A 21,097-nucleotide genomic window follows, 5' to 3' on the forward strand; every position below is an offset into this window, starting at 1 on the left:
TGCCAGCCACTTCCGCGCCCGCCTCCTCTCGGAGTCTTCTTCTCGGCCAGGTCAGAGAGGAACAACGAAGAACTGCGTACTAGCAAGAGCGGCTCGGAAGTGGCGGGGAAAGGACCAGACATCGCCCTCTGGAGGTGGTGGTGGTTCAAAGCGGACTAGGAGGTCTTTTTGGCGGACGGGTAGGAAAGATAAGAAAAGGACGCATGTTAAGTCCCTGGAAGCGCGCGGGGTGGGGGTACTGTGTCGTGCCTACTGATTTAGCAGTGTGCCAGCATAAACGTTTTAAGCTTCCACTTTATGGAATGTGTAAGCGGGGATGAGGCAGACAAGGAGAAAAGGTCTATGCATGTCATTGTGGGGACTGGGTTCAGTGTGTGTGTGTTGGAGGGGAATAGAAGTTTTTCCAAATTCCCAGTTATCTGTTTATTCGGTATATCACCAGCCCAATTACAGACAATACAAAAAAGGGTAACAATTATATATATATATATATAATATTTAAATATAAAACTGTGTTTAATCTGCATATGTTAATTTCAAAATTACTAAAACTCTAAATTTCTACAATACTCTTATCAGGAGTAGAAGTTTGTGACCTTGAAACTTCAGGATTATGTGGGCAAGCAAAAGATAAAAGTTTGACCCAATCAGTACATTCTGCCCCTCAGAAAATGCCTATGCTCTTTTGCCACCACACTTTAGCAAAATATAGAAAGGCCCTCAGTGTGAGTGCCCCTTCTGAGGAGAAAAAAGTTGTAAAGGGCACCAGATTTGCAAATGTTAACAGCTGGATGCATCTGTTTTTTAAATCATTTTTTTTAAAAATTCAGAGCACAAAAATTATCTTCCTCACGGTCTAAAGTTTTAGACCACGCAAGCCTGCATAGACTTTAATGTGCTTAAACAGGTATTGATTGTCTACTGAAATCAATCAACTGTAAAGCATGCTTATCTAAATTACATTGAAAGATTAGTGTGTATGACAGAAACAAAACAATGTATGATGCGGCTTACCTCTCATCCAGCCTCTGATTTTGTAAGCATTTCTCTTTCTATCTTGTTGACTAAGACCAGTTTCTCTCTACCAGTCACATGAGGCCCAGAATTGAGTTTTGGGCCACCTCCAAGGCAAAAGCGGAGAGCTGCAGAGGGCAGAATCAGGCATAACCCCACATATCCTGTTCACACTAACTGGGATCAACAGTAGCATAAGGGAGACATACATTTCTCTGTCCCTTTATATAGACTTCTTTTCCACATGCAGATTCTTAGCATTGTTTCCCTGATGATGGGCTCTGTTGCTAAAAAATACACTGGAAACATTCATGGTTGAAAAAGTCTTTCTCCTCAGTTAAGGAATAATGGCCTGACATCTTCCCTGCAGACGACAGATCAAGTGATGGTGATTATGCCCTGGAAAAATACAACCAGTTGTCATGTAATGGTATATAAATAAATGAACAACTGATTTTAATAAATCTGTTATCTAATGATGAGAGTGCACATAAAGAAAACCATCAAAAGACAACCTTAAATCCATGTTGAAGCTTGAAATCTTGTAAGCTGATTCTGTCCATATTCACTCCATAGTAAATCCCACTGGGTTTAATGGAACACTCTTAAGCAAGCACACACTGATTTTGTAGCCCTAAAACTGAACATTTTCCTTTAAGGTGGCTTTGGGCCATATATCCTGGCAGCCCACTTCACATCTCTATCTTAAGGAGATAGATTTGGCAGAAGCATCAAACCTTGTGGGACAAAGGTGCTTACCACACAGATGTTCTAGTTATAAAAGTGCTAATTGCCTCAATATATTCTCATAACAATAGAGAACAAAGTACAGATGACATTTAAACTGTAGATTGAAAGTGAGCTTCAGAAACATGGTATCTGCAGGATCAGCACATGCAAGTATCATTGGCAGGGAACCTGAAGGGGAAAATGCCCTGTCTCTTTAATAGAAGTTTAACAGGGTGTTACTTTCCAGGATATATTTATCCCTATGTAGAGTTGCCACCCTCCAGGTGATGTCTGGAGACCTTCCAGCATTATAACTATCACCAGCCTGCAGAGATCAGTTCTCCTGGGGTTGCTTCAAAGAGTCGATTCTGTGGATACTTCCGCCTTGCCTCTGCCTTGCCTTGTGCTGGACTCCATTGAGCCAGGGGAACTGAATCACCTTGCATGAGGCTCAGCTGGGCCAGGTGTCACTGTCTGCCTTGCCTCATGTGAGGCTTGTCCCAGGTGCTGCCATTTGCATTGCCTAACACAGGGCTTAGCCAGGCTGGGTGTCAGTGTCTGGCTTACCTCACCCAGGCTGAGTCAGGGGTTGCCACCTCCCCTGTCTTGCATTGCACATAGGCCTGGCAGACCAGGCTCTGTCTCTCCTACCTCACTTTAGGTTGGTTGGGCTCCACTTCTCCTGCCTTGTGCATGTTGGAAAAGGCAATGCCTGGTGTTCAGAGAAGAAGACCAGGAAGGGGGCAGCAAGAAGACAATTAGATAGGCTAGTGAGGACAGTACCTTCTGTCTCCTGTTAAGTGTCATTCCTTGTCTGTCTCCAGTTTGCTACTCTTAGGGCAATTCCCCCCTTCTTCTCAGAAGTGCCACACTTCAGTCTCTCTCCCTTTCTGTCTCCTTGTTGTGTCCGCTGACCTGCACAGGGCCAGCGATTACCCCAGAGCTTGACTCTGGGAGAACAATAGGGACTAGGCTCCTAGTCCCTCCACTAGGGGAGCCAATGGGAACCGTGGCGGGAGATTCAAACCCACCAACGGGACCCAGGGGTGTGTCCCCAGGGGTGTATATAGTTGGCCAGCCGGCCGTTGGTCTCTTGTCTTGTTGTGTGCCAATAAAGTGTGCTATGCACTATGCCAGTCTTTGTCTTTCGTCCATGCGGCAAACCCACTACACAACACTCCTCTTTCCTATCAAGTATGTTAATTCCTAAATAAACCTTTATCTACCTTTTAATTAGGTTGTGCACCATTGCTGTGCAGGATTTGGGTGGGTCAGGGTCAGCCTTTCTGTTAGAGAATTGGCTGGCCTAGGTGGAGGGACAGGCCTTCACCCCACTAGGAGGTATCCAGGTGCTCTTAAAGGCTTTTCTTCCCACCTGTGAGGTTAATTAGGCTGAGAATGGGGAACTGGCCCAAGGTCACCCTATGAGTATCTGCAGCAGAATGGGAATTCGAGGTTCTAGTGTGAAACTCTTAACACTGCACAAGCCTGGCATTCATGCGGGGGCTGCTGTTGGTCAGTAGCAAGCAGCCAGGCTTAAGTAAATCATGCAAGCTGGGTGACAGCAAGTCACCCAGTGGCTGCCTGTTATGTACTGGGATTGAATCATCCCTGATTGAATCACCCCAGAGATTGGCTGAGCTTGGAGCACAAGAACAATAGCTGACCAGGACTCTGGAATAAACCAATTAAGTAGCAGTGTTATGTAAATAGCCTATCACTGGGAGTGGAGTGTGTTTGGGTGTGGCAATTGCATGCTATTTAACAGAGCTGAGGCTCTGGAGTCTTGTAGTTTTGCTGAAATCACTGAATAAACCTGAGCTGCTCACTGCCATGCATCTAGAACCCTGTATTTAATACTGGCAACGAGGATGGGATCATGTTGAGCCAGCCCAGCGGCCAGCGCCCACCAGCACCGCACCACGTACTGAGCTCCAGTGCCATGCGCATCACATTGCTCCCAGGACCATGGCTGCTACTCCAGGACACTTTGACGCATTCGACACCACCATAGAACACTAGAAGTCTTACATTGCCCAGTTCGAGTTCTTCCTTGAGTCCTCTATTTATTTATTTATTTAATTCCACTTATACCCCGCCCTCCCCGCGTACGGGCTTTGAGGATTGAGGTGGCAGCAAAGAAGCACACCACCTTCTTCCTCGTCTGCAGCTGCTCAACATTCGAAGTCGCCTGCTCGCTTATCGCTCCTGCGGAGCTTAAGGGCACCGATTATAGCACAATTTTGGACTGGATAAAGGGACACTTCTCTCCAAAACCGTCCGTCATCACTGCCCGCCACGCGTTCCACACAAGGAACCAGGCCACAAACGAATCCATCACAGCCTTTGTTACAGCTCTCCGACGGATCACCTGGCACTGCATCTTCCATGACCTCGAGGATGCACTTCACGACCGGCTGGTCTATGGCCTGAAGGATGAGTGGATTCAAAGAAAGCTCCTCGCCAGGGGTGACCCCAATTTCAAGGAGGCCATGGAAGTGGCCCTCGCTGCGGAGGCTGCTGAGCAGTTCACCGCTGAGGTCTGGCAAATGAAAAGTCCGCCATCTTCGCAGAGGCCTACCACTGCAGCCCACCACATGGAAACATCTGAGAAGGAAGAAGAGGAGGTCCTGCAACTCCAGTGCCCGACACGCTGCAATGCTTGCCTGTCTGCACCGCTATGTACCATTGACACCACCACATCAACAACATGCACCAACTGCAGGGAACCCCACAAATGGAGGTCCTGCTGGTTCCGGGACACCACGTGCAGGAACTGCGGAAAGGTCGGCCACATCGCCCAAGCCTGCCGTGCCAAGGAAAACCAGAGGTGACCTGCAGCAAGACTGGCCTCTACAGGTAACTGACATATCCCGGCCCATTGCAAAGGACTGTGTCCTCTCCTGTGTTTTGGACTGGGTGGGGAGGGGCTGGCCCACCATCCGGGTGAGCCCAGAATTTGCAGCATTCTTCTCCCTCCGGGATGAGTTATCAGCCCACAAGGGTTGCCTGCTGTGGGGGAGCTGGGTGGTGGTGCCTGCTCCTTTGTGCCAGCAAGTGCTATCGGCTCTGCACGAGACGCATCCCGGAATCATGCAGATGAAAGCGCTGGCCCGCAGCTACATGTGGTGGCTAGGCATGGACGGGGAAATACAGGCCTGTGTCAAGCACTGCCAGGCCTTTCAAGAAACTCGACTGGAGCCTCCCAGGGCACCAGTGCAGCAGTGGGAATCCACCCACAAACCATGGTCCCGGCTACACCTGGACTTTGTGGGCCCCTTCCAAGGGCAAATTTTCTTCATTTTGGCGGACTCATACACCAAATGGTTGGAGGTGGTGCCGGTTGCCTCCACCTCCTCCAAGGCGGCTATCCGGGCCCTCTGCTGGATTTTCAGCATGCACAACTTGCCCGACGCAGTCGTGACAGACAATGAAACAGCCTTCATGTCGGGGGCACGACGACTGGGGCCCGGCAGGCAGATGTGGCTGTCTGATCATGCACTTTAAATCTGTAAAGGAACAGCAAGGGCAACGGATTAAACTGACCGTCTGAACGCAGCCCCAAGGTTTTTAGCTGCTTTTATACGGAGAAGTAGAGCTGCGGTGGCTCAAGTGGTTAAGACGCTGAACTGCAGGCTGTGGAAGGTCAGTAGTTCAGTGGTTCAAGACCCGGGTGCCGCAAGACAGGGTGAGCTCCTGTCTCTAGTTCCAGCTCCTGCCAACCTAGCAGTTCGAAAGCAAGAAATTGCAAGTAGATAAATAGGGACCACTTCGGTGGGAAGGTAACAGCGTTCCGTGCGCCTTGGTGTTTAGTCATGCCGGCCACATGACCACGGAAACGTCTTCGGACAGCGCTGGCTCTTCGGCTTTGTAACGGAGATGAGCACCGCAACCCTAGAGTCGGATTCGACTGGCTTTCGAGCAAGGGAACCTTTACCTTTACCTTATACGGAGAAGTGGAATCTAGCTTGGGGTTGCCAGCTCCGGTTGTGAAATTTGAGGGTGAAGCCTTGGGAAGACAAGGTTTAGGAAGGGAAGGGAGCTCAGCGGAGTATAATGCCACAGAGCCCACCCTCTTAAGCAATCATCTACTCCAGAAGAACTGATCTCTTTTGTTTGGAGGTCAGTTGTAATTTGGGAGATCTCCAGGCCCTACCTGGAAGCTGGCAACCCTCAGCTTGGGTGTCATCAGCATTCTGTATCTGTGTGTGTATGGCAGGACTCCTATACTTTTCCTGAAAAGACTTTTGTCATGAACCTAGGTACTATGCCACCAGTTATACACTGCCTTCCCTTTCCTAGGCCCAAGACTGGTTAAGGGAGTGGCTCTTCCTGTAGATTGTCTCACTGGGCCTATATTTCCTATATATTCTCCACCCAGTTTGAGAGCCAGTTTGGTGTAGTGGTTAAGTGTGCGGTCTCTCATCTGGGAGAACCGGGTTTGATTCCCCACTCCTCCACTTGCACCTGGCTGGATGACCTTGGGCAAGCCATAACTCTGGCACAGCTGTTCTTGACAAAGAGCAGTTTCTGTCAAGAGTTCTCTCAGCCCCACCTACCTCACAGGTTGTCTGTTGTGGGGAGGGGAAGGAGTTTGTAAGTTGCTCTGAGACACCTTTGGGTAGTGAAGGGCGGGGTATAAATCCAATCTCTCTCTCTCTCTCTCTCTCCTCCCCCCCTCTCTCCTCCCCCCCTCTCTCCCTCTCCCTCTCCCAAGGTGTGTTGATACGAATACCCTATATCCCATTATGCTTGTGGGGGCGACGCCATTCTTTAGAGTGACTTTGTCACGGCATCTATAGCTCTGCAATAAAGTATAACCTTTCTGATAAGCGTGTACTCAGTTGTTGGCTGTGGAATCTGACACTAGGTAGCCAAGGGGGTCCTTCAAGTAATGGGGGACGAGGGTTGACTTAAAGAGGACCACCAGGTATTGAAGTCCAGTAATTTTATCGTTTCCAGATGGCTTCTTTCTGTGGGAGTTTTGCCCCATGTGTTTATAGCATACCTGTTGTTTTTTCTCTATTTTAACAACTGATCTTTTATTTAATTATTACAGTATTTGGTTAATGGATTGATTCCCCCCCCCCCCCCAAACTCTGCCTGAATCCTTTGGGTCTTGTACTCATGCCCTGACTAAAGAGGGGGCTGCCTGGGGGGCTGGGAAACTGCTCTTGGCCCTCTCCAGTCAGGCCTTTGAACCAGAGTGGTGGCATATAGGCAAGGTCTTTGTGTGCTCTGGGGTCAAAAAGGGAGACAGGTGTGTGTACAGCAGGAGGGGTTCTTAGAAGGGAGGCTCCCTGACCACAAGAAACCTGCATGGCCCTACACCTTGTCATGCCACCCCTGTGATTGTGATTAAAGGTTCCCTTGCTCGAAAGCCAGTCGAATCCGACTCTAGGGTTGTGGTGCTCATCTCCGTTTCAAAGCCAAAGAGCCAGCGCTATCCGAAGACGTTTCCGTGGTCATGTGGCCGGCATGACTAAACACCAAGGCGCACAGAACACTGTTACCTTCCCACTGAAGTGGTACCTATTTATCTACTTGCAATTTCTTGCTTTCGAACTGCTAGGTTGGCAGGAGCTGGAACTAGTGTCATGCGGCACACTCGGGTCTTGAACTGCTGAACTACCGACCTTCCACAGCCTGCAGTTCAGCGTTTTAACCACTTGAGCCACCGCAGCTCCAGTGATTGTAATTACTGACAAAATAATTGGGTCAAATGTTTCTCATCACTATGTATATGCTTGAAGTGTCATCTGGTGAATTTCAATACAGGTACTAAAATAGAGAGGTAATAGCAATAGAAATAAAAATATGTTTGCACTAATGAAGACAAAAGCTTGATAAATTTTGTGGGGAAATGCACATAACATTATTTGGAGCAATATGAAAAAGGAAATTGATATTTAAGCAGTAACATATTTGTAATCATACAAGGTGCTAGATTCCAGGGCAGTTGCTATTTCAAAAACGATATCCCTGATTGATACCCAGTCTCCTTAGACATCTTTTCCTGAATTTCCCCTGGTAATTCTGTCAGAGATTTCAGAGTTGTCATCCTCAAGCAGCCGTATTCAGGCAGGCATACGGATTGCCAGGTGGTAGAAGAGGAATCTGACTGTTAATCCAGGTCTAAACGGGGATTACAATGTCTTCCACATTAGTAAAAGCGGTAAGTAATACTCTGTGTGCACTGGTGACTTCCTCATAGGCAAACATTCCACTCGCAGTTCACAGTTCAGCTGACATCTGATGAAGTAGGTGATAGCCTACCGAAGTTTAGCCTCCTTAAGTAAACAGTTTAGAAGGGTGCTACCAGATTTTATCTTTTCTGTTTCCACCTTTCAGTATTTCCTTTCCTTATGTAACCTTTTACAGAGCTTTGCTCTGGTGCCACTAGACGGGATAAGGGTGAGCACTTAAAATAAAAAACAAACCAAAAAACACACTGGTGTGGCTTGTTCACGGCTAAAACGGGACGGGGGAATAGTATTTTCCAAGAAATGCAGGCGCCAGAGAAGGCGCGTTTTAGCGCTCCCCCCCTTAATGCCCTTTCTCCCTACGAAGTATGCTGGGGAAACGGAAAGGTTCAGCTTTCCTCATCTCGGTGAGCACTTTGTTCTAAAGATTAAGACTCGCTTGAACCATGTGAACGGGGAGGCAGCCGCCTCAGCTCCGTCTACACGTTTTCTCCCATCCCTCAGTCTCTCTCTGCTCGTGGAGCGCAACAGGTCCTTGCTTTTGGCTCCTGTGTTCCTGCCCCTCAAGTTCAGCGGTGCGTTTAGGGCGTGGGATCGAGGGATTTTAAAGCTGGCGTCGATGGCACTGCATTTCTAGCATTGTGCGAAAGCCTGCCTAGCCTGGTCGCTCTCAAAAAAAAAAAGAAAGAAAAGAAAAAAGCAGAGTTGCTGGCCCAGGAGTGACTGAAAAAGGCTGAAAGTTCCTTTCTGCTAAAAGATCCCTTTCCGCCCAACTCACAGACCGGTACTCTGTTGCTGCTGGGCGGGCTGAATACTCGCAGCACCGCCCCTTTCCAGCTCCCGTCTTGTGGGTGGCTCTTGCACGCTGGGGGGAGTGAGAAAGGCAGGCATCTAGGGTGGTGGTGGTGGGGAACCAGCTACACTCTGCTGGGAGGTTTACATACACACCGCGCACATGGCTTCTACCCCTGGTCCACTGAAGAGAGTGACTCGGGAGGTACTGGCCGTGCTGGTGAATCGAACCGGCCTTCGGGGCATCCATCGTTTCAGGTACTGGGGCAAGAGATGGAGGAGGAGGACTTGGGGGGGGGAGTAAAAGAGGGGAGTATCATCACATAATACAGGAAAGTAAGAGCCTGGGGAAAGCGAAGGGGGGAAATGGCGGGGGGGGGGGGGTGGGGGGGAGCCCCATTCAGGGGGGGGGGGGGGGGCTGGTAGGAGCCCCGATTACTTTGAAGTCTTCTCTTAGAAGGGTTTTGGTGTAAATTAAGCCAAGGGGTTAAAAAAAGACGGAAGAATCGGTGTCAGGATCGGCATGGAAAGGGGGGGGGAGCAATTCTTGGAAGGAGACTTGCTGGAGAAGATGGGATGAAGGCATTTCGAGGACAGAGGAGAAGGGAGGTCAGAGGGAGTGGTGCGCTTGGGAAGGGGAGGGGATTGTTAAATTTGGACACATCTGGAGATGTACCAAGGGTTCATTAATTCAGGGACAGGTTACTGTAGCAGAGAGCACAGAGGAGAGTAGGAAATGAGTGGGTGAATATCCTCCTCCTACCAAACATGAATCCTTTTTGTATATTCTGGTGCACTGAGTGGGGGGCTATGGATCTTTCTTCCCTGAGAGAGTGTCTGCATAATTTCGGCATTTCCTCCCTAGTTTCTGTGGGAACTGTATTGGAGGACAGAGTTGAAGCAACTTACCTTGAGTCAACAAATAAAAAGAGCCAAATGAAGCTCCTATGTTATGTGTTAATGATGATTGCCTCTGGGTGTGCTTTTTAAAAATCTATGAGGAAGTCAGTTTTGATTACTTCTAAATTGTTTTTCTTGGTACAAACCCCAACTGGACTAGAGGGGCTCCAGTATTTCCAGGCTCCGTTGCTCTTTCCTGCTGTGGCTGAAAACAGGAAGGTGGTTTGCCTGAAGGGGCTTTTACCTTGCAGGACCCTGTACTTTTCTTGGCTCGTTTGCTGATATCAGAGATGATTTTGGCATGTCCTGTTTGGTCAGCAGATTTGTCAGGAAATGAACTCTGCTGTTCATACTTAAGCTGTCTGTACTTTTGCACAAAGGATGAGATGGTTAGACAGTGTCATAGATGCAACGAACATGAAATTGAGCTAACTTCAGAGGACGGTACAGGAGGGCCTGGCGAGATCTTGTCCATGGGGTCGCGAAGAGTCAGACTCGACTGTGTGACTGAACAACAACAACAAACAACATCTTCTTATCCCAGATTTAAAAAAAATCAGCCAAACTGCTGGTTTCCCGTTTGCTAAGTGTGCACAAGTACAGCATCTAAGTGGTTTTTCTTCTGTGTTTCTTTTTTAAATTCACAGGAAATGGGGCTGCTGGTAATGTGTGTCATACTTACCATTCAGTGGCTTTTATGTTTTTAATTTCTGGAATTGTAAATTGCCTTGAGTTAGAAGGAAAGGGTGGTGTAAAATATGTTAATAAAATATTTATTTATTTTATTTATTTGTGTTATTTAATAGTTTGCCTTTCTCACTTACTCTCAAGGCAGATTATGTAATGTAAGAGTGTGATTTTTTTGAATTGTTTCATTAGTTTATATACAGAAAGGGGGACGGGGAAGGGAAGGAGAAAAGGACAGAAATATTAAAATCTCCAATGTAACTTTCTGCATGCATATCTTCTCATTACATTTTCACAACTATTTCATATATCATTCCTATTATTCTTTACTTGATCTTATTTTCTCAATACTTAAATTTTAACCAGTCATAAAACGCCCTCCAGGGTCCCATAAATTCTTCCATTTTTCCTTTTAATATATTTGTCAACTTGTCCATTTTGGCACATTCCATAATCTTCAATATCAACGCGTGTAGTACTGGAATCTTCAATGTCCTCCATGCCATTGCAAGTAAAATTCTGGCAGCTGTTATAACATGTAACATAAAGTAACTAAGATTCTTATCTAACTCATCTGGTAAACAATTTAACAAAAATATCTCTGTTTTAAAAGGTATTGTGATATTCAAAATTGACTGTAAGAAAGTGTGCACTTCAATCCAGAATTTATGAACCTTTTTACATGTCCACCATATATGGTAATACGACCCAATATGGTTGTTGCATTTCCATCACATATTACTCAAATGTTTATACATTTTAGCTAATCTATCTGGGATTAAATGCAATCTATAAAACAAGCAGTTATTAGATACACAGAATTGTTAGGTGATGAAAATAACTTAAAATCTCAGAAAGAATTAAAGAAAAATGAAATAGACTGGAGGACTAGAATGCAAGAGGAATCTAGATATAGTAAGGATAAACAGACAGATGGATTCTATTCAGAACAATGTACATTTGAAAAATTATGTACTTCAAGAGAGAAATATTAAGAAAATGGTATGCTGATGCAATTGAAAATGCAGGACAAAATAGTTAAAGAATGTATGGTTAGATGAATGCAAAATGTGGGTTATAACATCGATCTGTCACAGTGGAGTAAATATGGAAAGTGAATATTAAGTTGACTAAATCTGTTTCATTCAAAGAAAACTTGTATAAAGTGGTTTTTTTTAGTAATGTAAGATAAGGAGACATCTAATAAAGTAAAAGGACTGGGACTGCAGAAGTGTAAAACAAGGCATAAATATTAAACATAGCATATTAAACAATGCAGGAAATGGTATTAGGTAAGCAGGGATTTAATGCAGTGAAAGCAAGATAAAAACATACAGCAACAGATAATACATGTATTTATTTATTATTTTATTTAAAACATTTTAATGCTACCTTTCCACCTGTTTAGGGTTCCCATGGCAGTGAACGAAAGCATTTGAACATTTATAACAGTATTTAAAATTATAAAATAATTCAGTGAAAACACACTAACATATAACACCAAACCCAAGGAGGGGGGCCAGTAACAGTTATTGGGGGTATGTCAAACAAACAAAAAATTCACCCCTTGGTAAAGTAAAGGTAAAGGTTTCCTTTCTCGAAAGCCAGTCGAGTCCGACTCTAGGGTTGCGGTGCTCATCTCCGTTTCAAAGCCGAAGAGCCAGTGCTGTCCGAAGACGTTTCCGTGGTCATGTGGCCGGCATGACTAAACACCAAGGCGCACGGAACACTGTTACCTTCCCACCAAAGTGGTACCTATTTATCTACTTGCAATTTCTTGCTTTCGAACTGCGGAGACAGACACATCTCCCTGGGGAGGGAGTTCCCAAGTTTTGGCACCACAACTGAGAAAGCCCTTTCTGGTGCTGGCACCTGTTTCACCTCAGATGGTGAGGGCACCTGAAGCAGAGCCCCTAATGGTGACTGGAGTGGATGGATAGGTTCATATGGGAAAACACTACATAATAGTAGTATAGTCTGCAGCCCTGTTCTTTTTATCAAAACATCTTCATGAATCATTCTCTTATAATGCAGTCCCATTCCTTTATAAAAATGCCCTCTGAACAGTTCCGTTTTGCATAGTTTACAGAAAGCCAAAAGTATGGGAGCTTTCCTCACCTCCACAGGCAGGCTGTTCCATACGGTGAGGGCCACTACAGAGAATGCCATGTGTACAGGCAGTTGTTCTTCTTGCCCATATGTATGGTGGCATCATTCAAAAGCCATATTCAGATGAGTGATGTCATGGCAGGCCCGATATAAGGGTTCAAGCCCATGAAGGGCTTTGTATGTGATGGCCAGTACCTTGAATTGAACCCAGTAACTCATGAGCAGCCAAAGGAGTGACTGCAGTGTGGGTGTAATAGGCATGTACCATTCAGTTCCTGATAATAACCAGGCTGCAGCATTCTGTGCTAACTGTAATTTCCATGTTGATTTTGAGGGGAAAATTATGTAGAGTGTATGACAGAAGTCTAGTCTTGATGTTACCATGGCGTGGATCTGGTGGCAGAATCAGCCAAGTTAAGGAAGGGGGGCGGGGCCCAAGTTCCAGGCTACATACACTTGTTAATCCCTTTCTCCCCTTGTCACAAATTGAAACCCTAGTAAAGAATGCCCCCACAAGGATGCCACCTATGTAATAACTCCCAGTATACATTTTAATATCTATAATTTCTAACATTTTGGAATTCCTTTTTGATGGCAGACTTTTTTTCCTGCTTTCAAGTCAATACATACTTGTGGTTGCATCACAAGGATGGGCGTGTGAGGTTTTCTTCAGAAGCCACTGCAGCTACTGATAAAGCAGAGTGGCAATGTGGCTTCCACATGGCAAGATTTCCTGCAGTTTCCCTGCCCCCGTCTCCCAGCAACTGTCATCGGCTCTTCCCCAGGGCCCCCAGATCATTTTTTTTTAATTTAACTTTTTAAAAAGTAAGTCTCAAGCGCCTTCCATTGAGGAGATCCGCCTTTCCCCTTATATCTCCATAATGGAAGGATCTATAAACTTACTTTTTAAAAAATGAAAGCTGGGAAATCACTGAAGCACTTACACATATTGTTATAATGGTTTATCAATATAATGCTGGTTTTTAAAAAAGCACCCAGTGGTAGGAGGAGGAAATGGCCACTGCAGGGACAGGATCAGACTTTACTGCAATCTCCCCCCCCCCAAGGCTTTTTTTGTAGAAAAAGCCCAGCAGGAACTCATTAGCATAATGGGCCATACCCTGACAGCACAGCTCATTTGCCTATTAGGCCACACCCCCATGTTACCAGAAGTGTGGTCATCCAGCCACACCTACCTTTTGCTTCTTATTCTCTTTACCTTGTTTGTTGTCAAAACCCAGGGCTTTTTGCATGTTAGGCCACACACCCTAATTGTAGCCAATCCTAAGGAGTTTCTGCTGTTGGGTGTGGCCTATTATGCTAATGAGTTCCTGCTGGGCGTGGCCAACTTGGGAGCCAGCCTGAACTCCGTTCCTGTGCGTTCGTGCCCCAAAATAGCCCTGCTCCCCCCAAACCTCTGAGCAAAGCAAGTTTGAGAATGATTGGAGAAAAGCAGGGGGAATCCCAGGGGTGTGGAAGTCACCCATTAGCTGGTGGGGAGGCGGGGGGGGGGGGGGTTGGACACCACTTTCCAACAGGATTGAACCCAAGGTAGATAAACTTTGTGGAAATGGCCACTACTGCTATATCTGAGTATTTGGGGCTATATACATACTTATTTCTTTTCTTCTATCTGAGTCTCTGCATATTTGCATATCAACAAATTCTAGCAAATTAAATGAGATTTACTTGTGAATAAAATTGTACTGACTTTGGTGGGGCTTCCCCCCCCCCCCCCAAAAAAAAACACAGGGCATGCATAGGTTCAGTTGAAAGCAAGTTACCATCCTAAGCAGAGATACACCCTTCTTAATCATTGGGCTTAGAGGGGTGCACTGTAAGAGAGCCAAAAAATAACTAGGATATGGGGTTGGGGGACAGAGAGGTAGAAGATGTTATGAGATGTGATATGTAGGGAAGAAGTTGGAAAAGGGTCTTTGTTCTTCTGGCTATCTCCATCAATACATAAATTGACATCCTGTTACCTGGGTAGAGTGAAAGCTAGATCAAAAAAAAAAAGTAGTCTGTAGCTCATTGCCTGCCTGTGCAGGCAGTTTTAAGAAACTCTGCACCATCACAAGATACAAGTTCAGCAGTTTATCTTGTCACACTGTAATTTTTTATCCAGAGATCGGAGTGAAGTATCATTTCATCATAAGCAGGAGAAGCAAGTATGTTTAATATTGCATGTCAACAATGACTACCTAGCTCTTTTGTCACAAATTGCCACAGCTTTGATTCAGTGTACCCCGTCTTTCTCTTTCTCCCTTTATGTGAGAAGGCCTCCGCACTTCTATGATTTCTCAGTATGTGTAAAACAGAAACCTTCAGGAAGGCATTTTTTGAAGGGATTAAAACTGTTGTATAATGAAACAGCTCAAGAGGTCCCTTTTATAAGGGAAAGGGGCCATAGTATGTTGCAGTTTATTGTATCGCCTTTCTTTTACTGCATTGTCTTCTACCTTTGTAACCTACTTCCTGTACTATGGCATTGTCAGGCTTTAGATAGTTATCTGCTTGCATTGTTCTTCAGTCCTGTAATCCTAGTCTTTGCTGTTAGATTGAATTGTTTTTATATTTTGTAATTTGCCTGGACTCCCTGTGAGAAAGGTGGGCTATCAATGAAATATCTGTACTAATTTCATTTAAAGCCCATTTTACTGGGATGCCAGGAAGATTACAATATATAAAAATAACTGATTGCAATAGCAGTTAGTGCTCAGTTTGTGGGATTCTGATTATTATAGCCATATACCATGTTTATATTTTGTCTGCATTAAACTGTGGTATTTTTCAGTGACTTTCCCCCTCTTAAATAAAAGTAGATCATGTAGGCAAAAGGAGATAAAGACTACATTGAATCAGAGCCACAGTGTTGGAGAGGAAAGGTATAACTTCCCTTGTACTGTTTGTCATACTCCAGCTGCTTAAATTAAGCCTCTGTAGGGGGAAAATAAACACAGTACAGCCAGGTACTTGTCATTTGCCATACTGGGGCTTAAAATAGGTCCAAGGGGGCATTTTCAGTTGGGAAGATGATACAGGAAGATTTCAGACACAGGTAGGGTTGCCAAGTGCTTACCTGTTCCGGAGCAGGGGAGTCCAGCCTTGTCCGGGAGTCTTCGCGCGTGTGCGAAGCGCGTGCCGCAAGCACGTCTCGCGGAAGTGACACAAGCACGTTGGGGGTGGGGCCACAATCATCCGAGGGAAAACCATAGAGTTTTCCCTCGGATGATTGTGGCCCCGTCCCCAACTTCTCCGACGTGCTTGCGTCACTTCCGTGTGACGTGCTTTGGGGGTGGGGTTCCCCCCAGGGGCCTGATCCGGTGGCGGTGGGGAACGGGTCTCCCGGGCGGGGGTTTCCCTGCCTCCCGGGGGGACTTGGCATCCCTAGACCCAGGACCAGAGCTCTGAATTATATTCAGGCTCGACACAGCTGCTGTTTATCGTCATGTAATATGGTGATTTGTTTAGTGACAGGATTTATAATTTAGTGACCTCTATATAGCTAATAGTGACATGTGGCCTCCTCCTGCATATATCTAAGTCTGCAGATTGGAGCCACGCCAACCCTACACAGATTTTCCTGCAAACTTGGGGCAGCCCCTCAAAAAAATATGTAATCTTTAAAAACACACACACACATTGGTGGGTTTAAATTCCCTCCAAAAAAGGCTGGCCTCAGAGGTGGGTGGTGGGGCCTGGAACTCCACCAAACTCAGCGATACAGGGGGAAATGGGATCCCCCCCCCCGTATGTTACCCCAAGACAGCTTTATTAAATAAATATCTTGCTTTTGCTTTGATTGGGGGAATTAGCTACAAAGGCAGAACTAGCAAGAGGCTGGGGTATAGCGTGGATCTGCTATCAGTTTTTACGGAGATAGTTCCCTTTAGACCCTTAGGTTAAGGCAATGACCAGTCCAAACTGTAACAGAAATGGGTTTTATTTATAACAATCTAGATATTTACATTCAGATCAGAGGCTTCAAGCATACAAGAAGATATAGAAAGTGGTTAGCAGACAAATAGAGGGTGTTGGGGAATGTCAGGGTAATACTACACCCATCCTGAAGAGATGAAGGAGTCCAAGGTAAGATGAGAGGAGATGTGTGGACTGACCAGCGAGACCACAGAGGACCTGAGTTGTGCTCAGGGGTATTAGCTTTGTGTGCGCCCAGCTTACACAGCAGAATGCAAGATGCACAGCAGAATGCAGAAGGCAGGATGCTGTCCATCACAAGGTAGACATCTAGGAACATATTTGTTGATAAGGATACCAAACCAGGAGATAGCACGCAGCTGCTCTTGACGGGAGGACCAAGCATACCATCCCAATTATACTTGAGGGTGGAAATCACCTGGTTTTCACTACAAATGAACTTTTTTATAACAGAGTTCATTCTGTGTGTGTTCTTCTTTCTAGCTTTTAAAAGCAGGCTCTAATACTTCTCATTATAGATATTGATGATGAATTCCCAAAATTTCCCAATTAATAACCATCCCTAACACTCTCTTGGGGAAAACCACCCCAGGTACTGGGTCTGTGCTGCTGGTTACACATAAGTCTTGCAGTCCTCCACTTGTTCCATTATATTTGTTAAGGAACCAATACGTTTGAGGACTTGCCCTAAAATCACATTGATCTCAGTGATAGAATATAGAATAGACAGCGTTGTTCAAGAAGTTTTAGTTGTCTCATTCAGTAGTCTTTGTCTGTGGACCCAAGTATTCTACAGTTTGCGGCCTCAGATTTGGAGAGGATAAAGATTTGAAAGCTTAAATTCCTTGCTAATTCTGATTTGTAGAATCAGTACCTTGGCCTTTTAATAAGGAACATACTGTTTTTTGGGTGGGTGGGTGGGTTTTGTGTGTGCACGCGCGCACACACTTGCATGCCTGGAAGTCATGGTGACTTCTGGTGACCCCTAGTGGGGTTTGGATGTTTCAGAGAGGTGGCTTGATTGCCTCCCTCTGCATCCCAAGCCCTGGTATTCCTTGGAGGTCTCCCTTCCAACTACTTGCCAGGATTGGCCCTGCTTAGCTTCTGAGATCTCACAGATTGGCTTGACTGGGCTAGCCAGGTCAGGGTGAGAGCACACTGTTTTTGATGAGCATGCAAATACTGTGGTCATATGTAAATAACAGGGATCCTGCACCTTGAATGCAGAAGAAACTGAGCAGTTAATACTTTTTTCACTTATTAAACAATCTTTGTATACATAAAAAGTAAGGTTACACAAGCCTTGTTCTGCTTTGCATTTTGTTACCCTGTAAGCACATGCAGAATGGCAGGAGAAAACTTGCTGATACACATCTCATCAGGAGGAACAAGTATTTTCACCTAGTCCTGCTTTTCTCTGTACCCGGCTTTCCTTTAACCTTCTCCACTGCAAGTATCTGGTCATATGCCAAGACCTCGCTTTGCCAATTACTAGTTGTTTATTCAGATCCAGTTGCCATGGAAACTGTAGAAGAAATTATTGCATAGTCATTGATGGCAGAACACTTATGATTGCTGAGCTGGGCATCTGAACAGGACAGTTTCTCTGTTTAGTATTTAGTATTTCATAGCAGTAGCTCCTTTATTTACCCCATCTTCCCCTTTCTTCTGCATTTCTGTAAGCCAATTTCATGCTTACAAAAGAAGCTGGTAGTCAGAACTTTTGGCTGTTCCTAATTCTGCTAGTGCCAAGAACAGAAGGTACTGAAGATTAGCATTTACGAAGGGAAAAAGGTGTCAAACAACCATCAATCTTTAACAAAACTGTATTTTAAAAAATGCCTTGGGATCTGTCATATTATCAGCTGTATAAATAGGTTGCTCAAGTAGTCAGGGGTGCCTTTTGTCAGATGTACCCACTTCATCATATCCTAGACTAACTGCAATTTCTCCACTGTCCCATGGAGAGCATATTACAGTAGTCAGTCCTGGAAACACATGTCTTCACTAGTGTAAAATACTCTCCATGGGACTTCTCAAGAAGATGGTGCAGAAATTGCTGTTAGTCTGGAATGCTGCACCCTACCTTTGCATGGGTATAGGTGGTTTTCAATAGGTATAGGTGGATTTCAATTTCAATGGCTATAGGTGGATTTCAGTTTTAAACAAGTGTTCTAATAACTTAATGTTGCTAATAATTGAGAAAGGCTTACAAGAGACTGAAAACATAGGTACATAAATTTTGATCATGGTGTAGTGTTTGAAAAATAAGTCCACATCCGATGAATTCAATAATAAATTGAGGGAAATGGAAAACCAAATCAAATGATTTGTTGAAAACAAACAGAGAGTTTAAAATAAAGAAATACAATCAGGATGCTAGGGATTTCTCTCAAACAAAAATATATAAAAGGTGTTCCATGGGTTCCAAAAAAAAGAGTTGCTTGGGTCGACTTAGCTCCATCCAGTTCTGAGTTTGAGACCACTGATGGAGATGATTCTCCTAGCACCTCAGGAGATGAAACCAGGCATATTAGACCATATCGAGACATGCATACTAAGTAACGGGCTCATGAGACTTTTTCTCAATTATACCCATCTCACAGGGGGGGGAAGGAATTGATTGTTAATTTATCTTCCCATGTTATTTCACCCTTAGAAAAACAGGTTTTGCGTTTAGGTCTGAGTTTTGTGTATACACCTCATGATTCCTTTCACACTGGAGTGGATGTTTTTCAGTCGATTAGACAATGAAAATTATGGAATTTTTTTTGGCAATACTAATATTGGCGAGAGTAATAAATTTTACCCTAAGTCATTCCTCATTCCTCCTGTCAATGACTTCCCTTTACAAACATTTGAGAAGGTTGTCCATAGGGACATAGAGAGGTTAGAAGACTCCTGTGTTTACAGGCGATATAATTTATCCAGAGAACAATATATGGCCCTAAAACAACTGTCTGAGGATGACTCCATAGTAATAAAGGAAGCTGACAAAGGGGGATCGGTAGTCATTATGAACAGCGCAGGCTACTTACTGTCAGGAGATACATTGACTTCTTAATGATTACTCCACTTACATCCTCATTGACAAAGACCCAACAGAACACATTTTTAGAATGATCAAAATCACAGTAGAGGATGCCCTGCTTATGGGACACATAGAGGAGCCCACTGCCAAGTTTCTTCTTAATTTATATCCAAGAGTTCCTGTTTTTTACGCCTTGCCCAAAATTCATAAGCCTGGTTTCCCACCGCTGGGCAGGGGCAGATCTACTATGAAAATAAGGACACTTAAGCTTCAGGGCCCCTAATCCTATGGGGTACCCACTTCAAAATTGATGGAGTTTTTTTAAAGTGTTTGTTATTAAAATAAGGCTATTTTAGTGACAGAATCATAAGCCAATGGGTTGAAGTACTTAATATTGACCTTAGAATATGCTCTAATACCCGTTCTCCACCATTTGGGCCTTGAGGTCCTTGCAAGGACAGCAAGGTTCTTTGGATCTTGTTGGATGTTGCCCTATTGTTGCTGGTTGAGAAGCCCCCATAACAGTTCAAGCTTCAGGGTACCAGAAATGTAGGTCCACCACTGCCACCATGGAGACCTATAGTATGTGGATCCAATTCCATTTTGGAACTTTTGGCCCAATACATAGATTTGTTCTTGAATCCGACAGTTAGCAAATCCCCCACATATATCTAGGATACAAAATATTTTATAAGCAAGATAGAAAGTATTTCACTACTCTGTATACCAACATACTCCATGAGGAAGTGAGGCGTATAGTAGAAATTATCTTAAATGAACAATCTTCACTTTTTCTGCCCACATTCTTCCTCATGGAGCTACTTGATATAGTCATGGAAAAGAATTATTTCAGATTTGAACAATGTTTGTATTTGCAAACCAAGGGGGTGGTGATGAGCAGCCTAGTGATGCCCATATAGCTGATTTATTTATGTCAGAATTGGAGGAAACAACCATATCCCTTTTTCAATGGTATTATAATTTACAAACATCTGTAACAAGAAGTAGGGCTTTCTTTGTGGTTGCCCCTAATATAACAGAACTGTCAGCATTAGCTGGAATGAAGGGGAGGACTAATAGACTGCAGTGTCTAGATTGTTTCATAGACAACACAGAAGTACTTATTGAATAATGTTTTGCCCTCTTCTGGCTCAGGATTGGTTGGGCAGCTGCTGGAATACAGTTAAAAGGCATGCATGTTCATGACATATGGATGCATCAATAAAACCTTAGAGGCACATGTGCAATGTTTCTTCATAGAAGTTTACCAGATGCTTGCTTCAGACTCATGCCGGATTATGTGTATGTGACCAGTGGTGGCTAGTGCCCAGAGGGGCTGGTAGGATGGACTGAAGAGCATCCTTGTCCCTTGCAGCTCTAAGAACGTTCAAACACAGGAATAACGTTTTAAACAAACGAACTTAAGGAAAGTTCAGTACCTTGTTTCGGTAGGCTTCTGTGTTCTTGTGTTCTTGATTCCAGGGCTATTTTTGGGCAGTAACGCACAGGAACGGAGTTCCGGCTGGCTCCCAAGTTGGCCACGCCCAGCAGGAACTCATTAGCATAATAGGCCACACCCAACAGCAGAAACTCATTAGGATTGGTTACATTAGGGGTGTGTGGCCTAACATGCAAAGGAGTTCCTGCTACAAAAAAAGCCCTGGGTTTTGACAACAAACAAGGGAAACAG

At 44.7% G+C, this 21,097-nt stretch overlaps 1 protein-coding gene across 1 annotated transcript in view; it reads left to right on the top strand.

Annotated features, from left to right (window-relative positions):
• The first annotated feature begins 8,831 nt into the window (after positions 1-8,831).
• The window catches only part of ACSF2 (acyl-CoA synthetase family member 2), a 103,539-nt gene continuing 91,273 nt past the window's right edge, over positions 8,832-21,097 (top strand). Inside the window, exon 1 of the mRNA XM_015410737.1 lies at positions 8,832-8,996. Within this exon, the coding sequence (XP_015266223.1) occupies positions 8,902-8,996 (95 nt within the window). The 5' untranslated portion in view covers positions 8,832-8,901. The remainder of the gene's footprint in view (positions 8,997-21,097) is intronic.

Source organism: Gekko japonicus, unplaced genomic scaffold (genome assembly GCF_001447785.1).
Source record: "Gekko japonicus isolate JY-2015 unplaced genomic scaffold, Gekko_japonicus_V1.1 scaffold15, whole genome shotgun sequence".
NCBI classification, from domain to species: Eukaryota; Metazoa; Chordata; class Lepidosauria; order Squamata; family Gekkonidae; genus Gekko; species Gekko japonicus.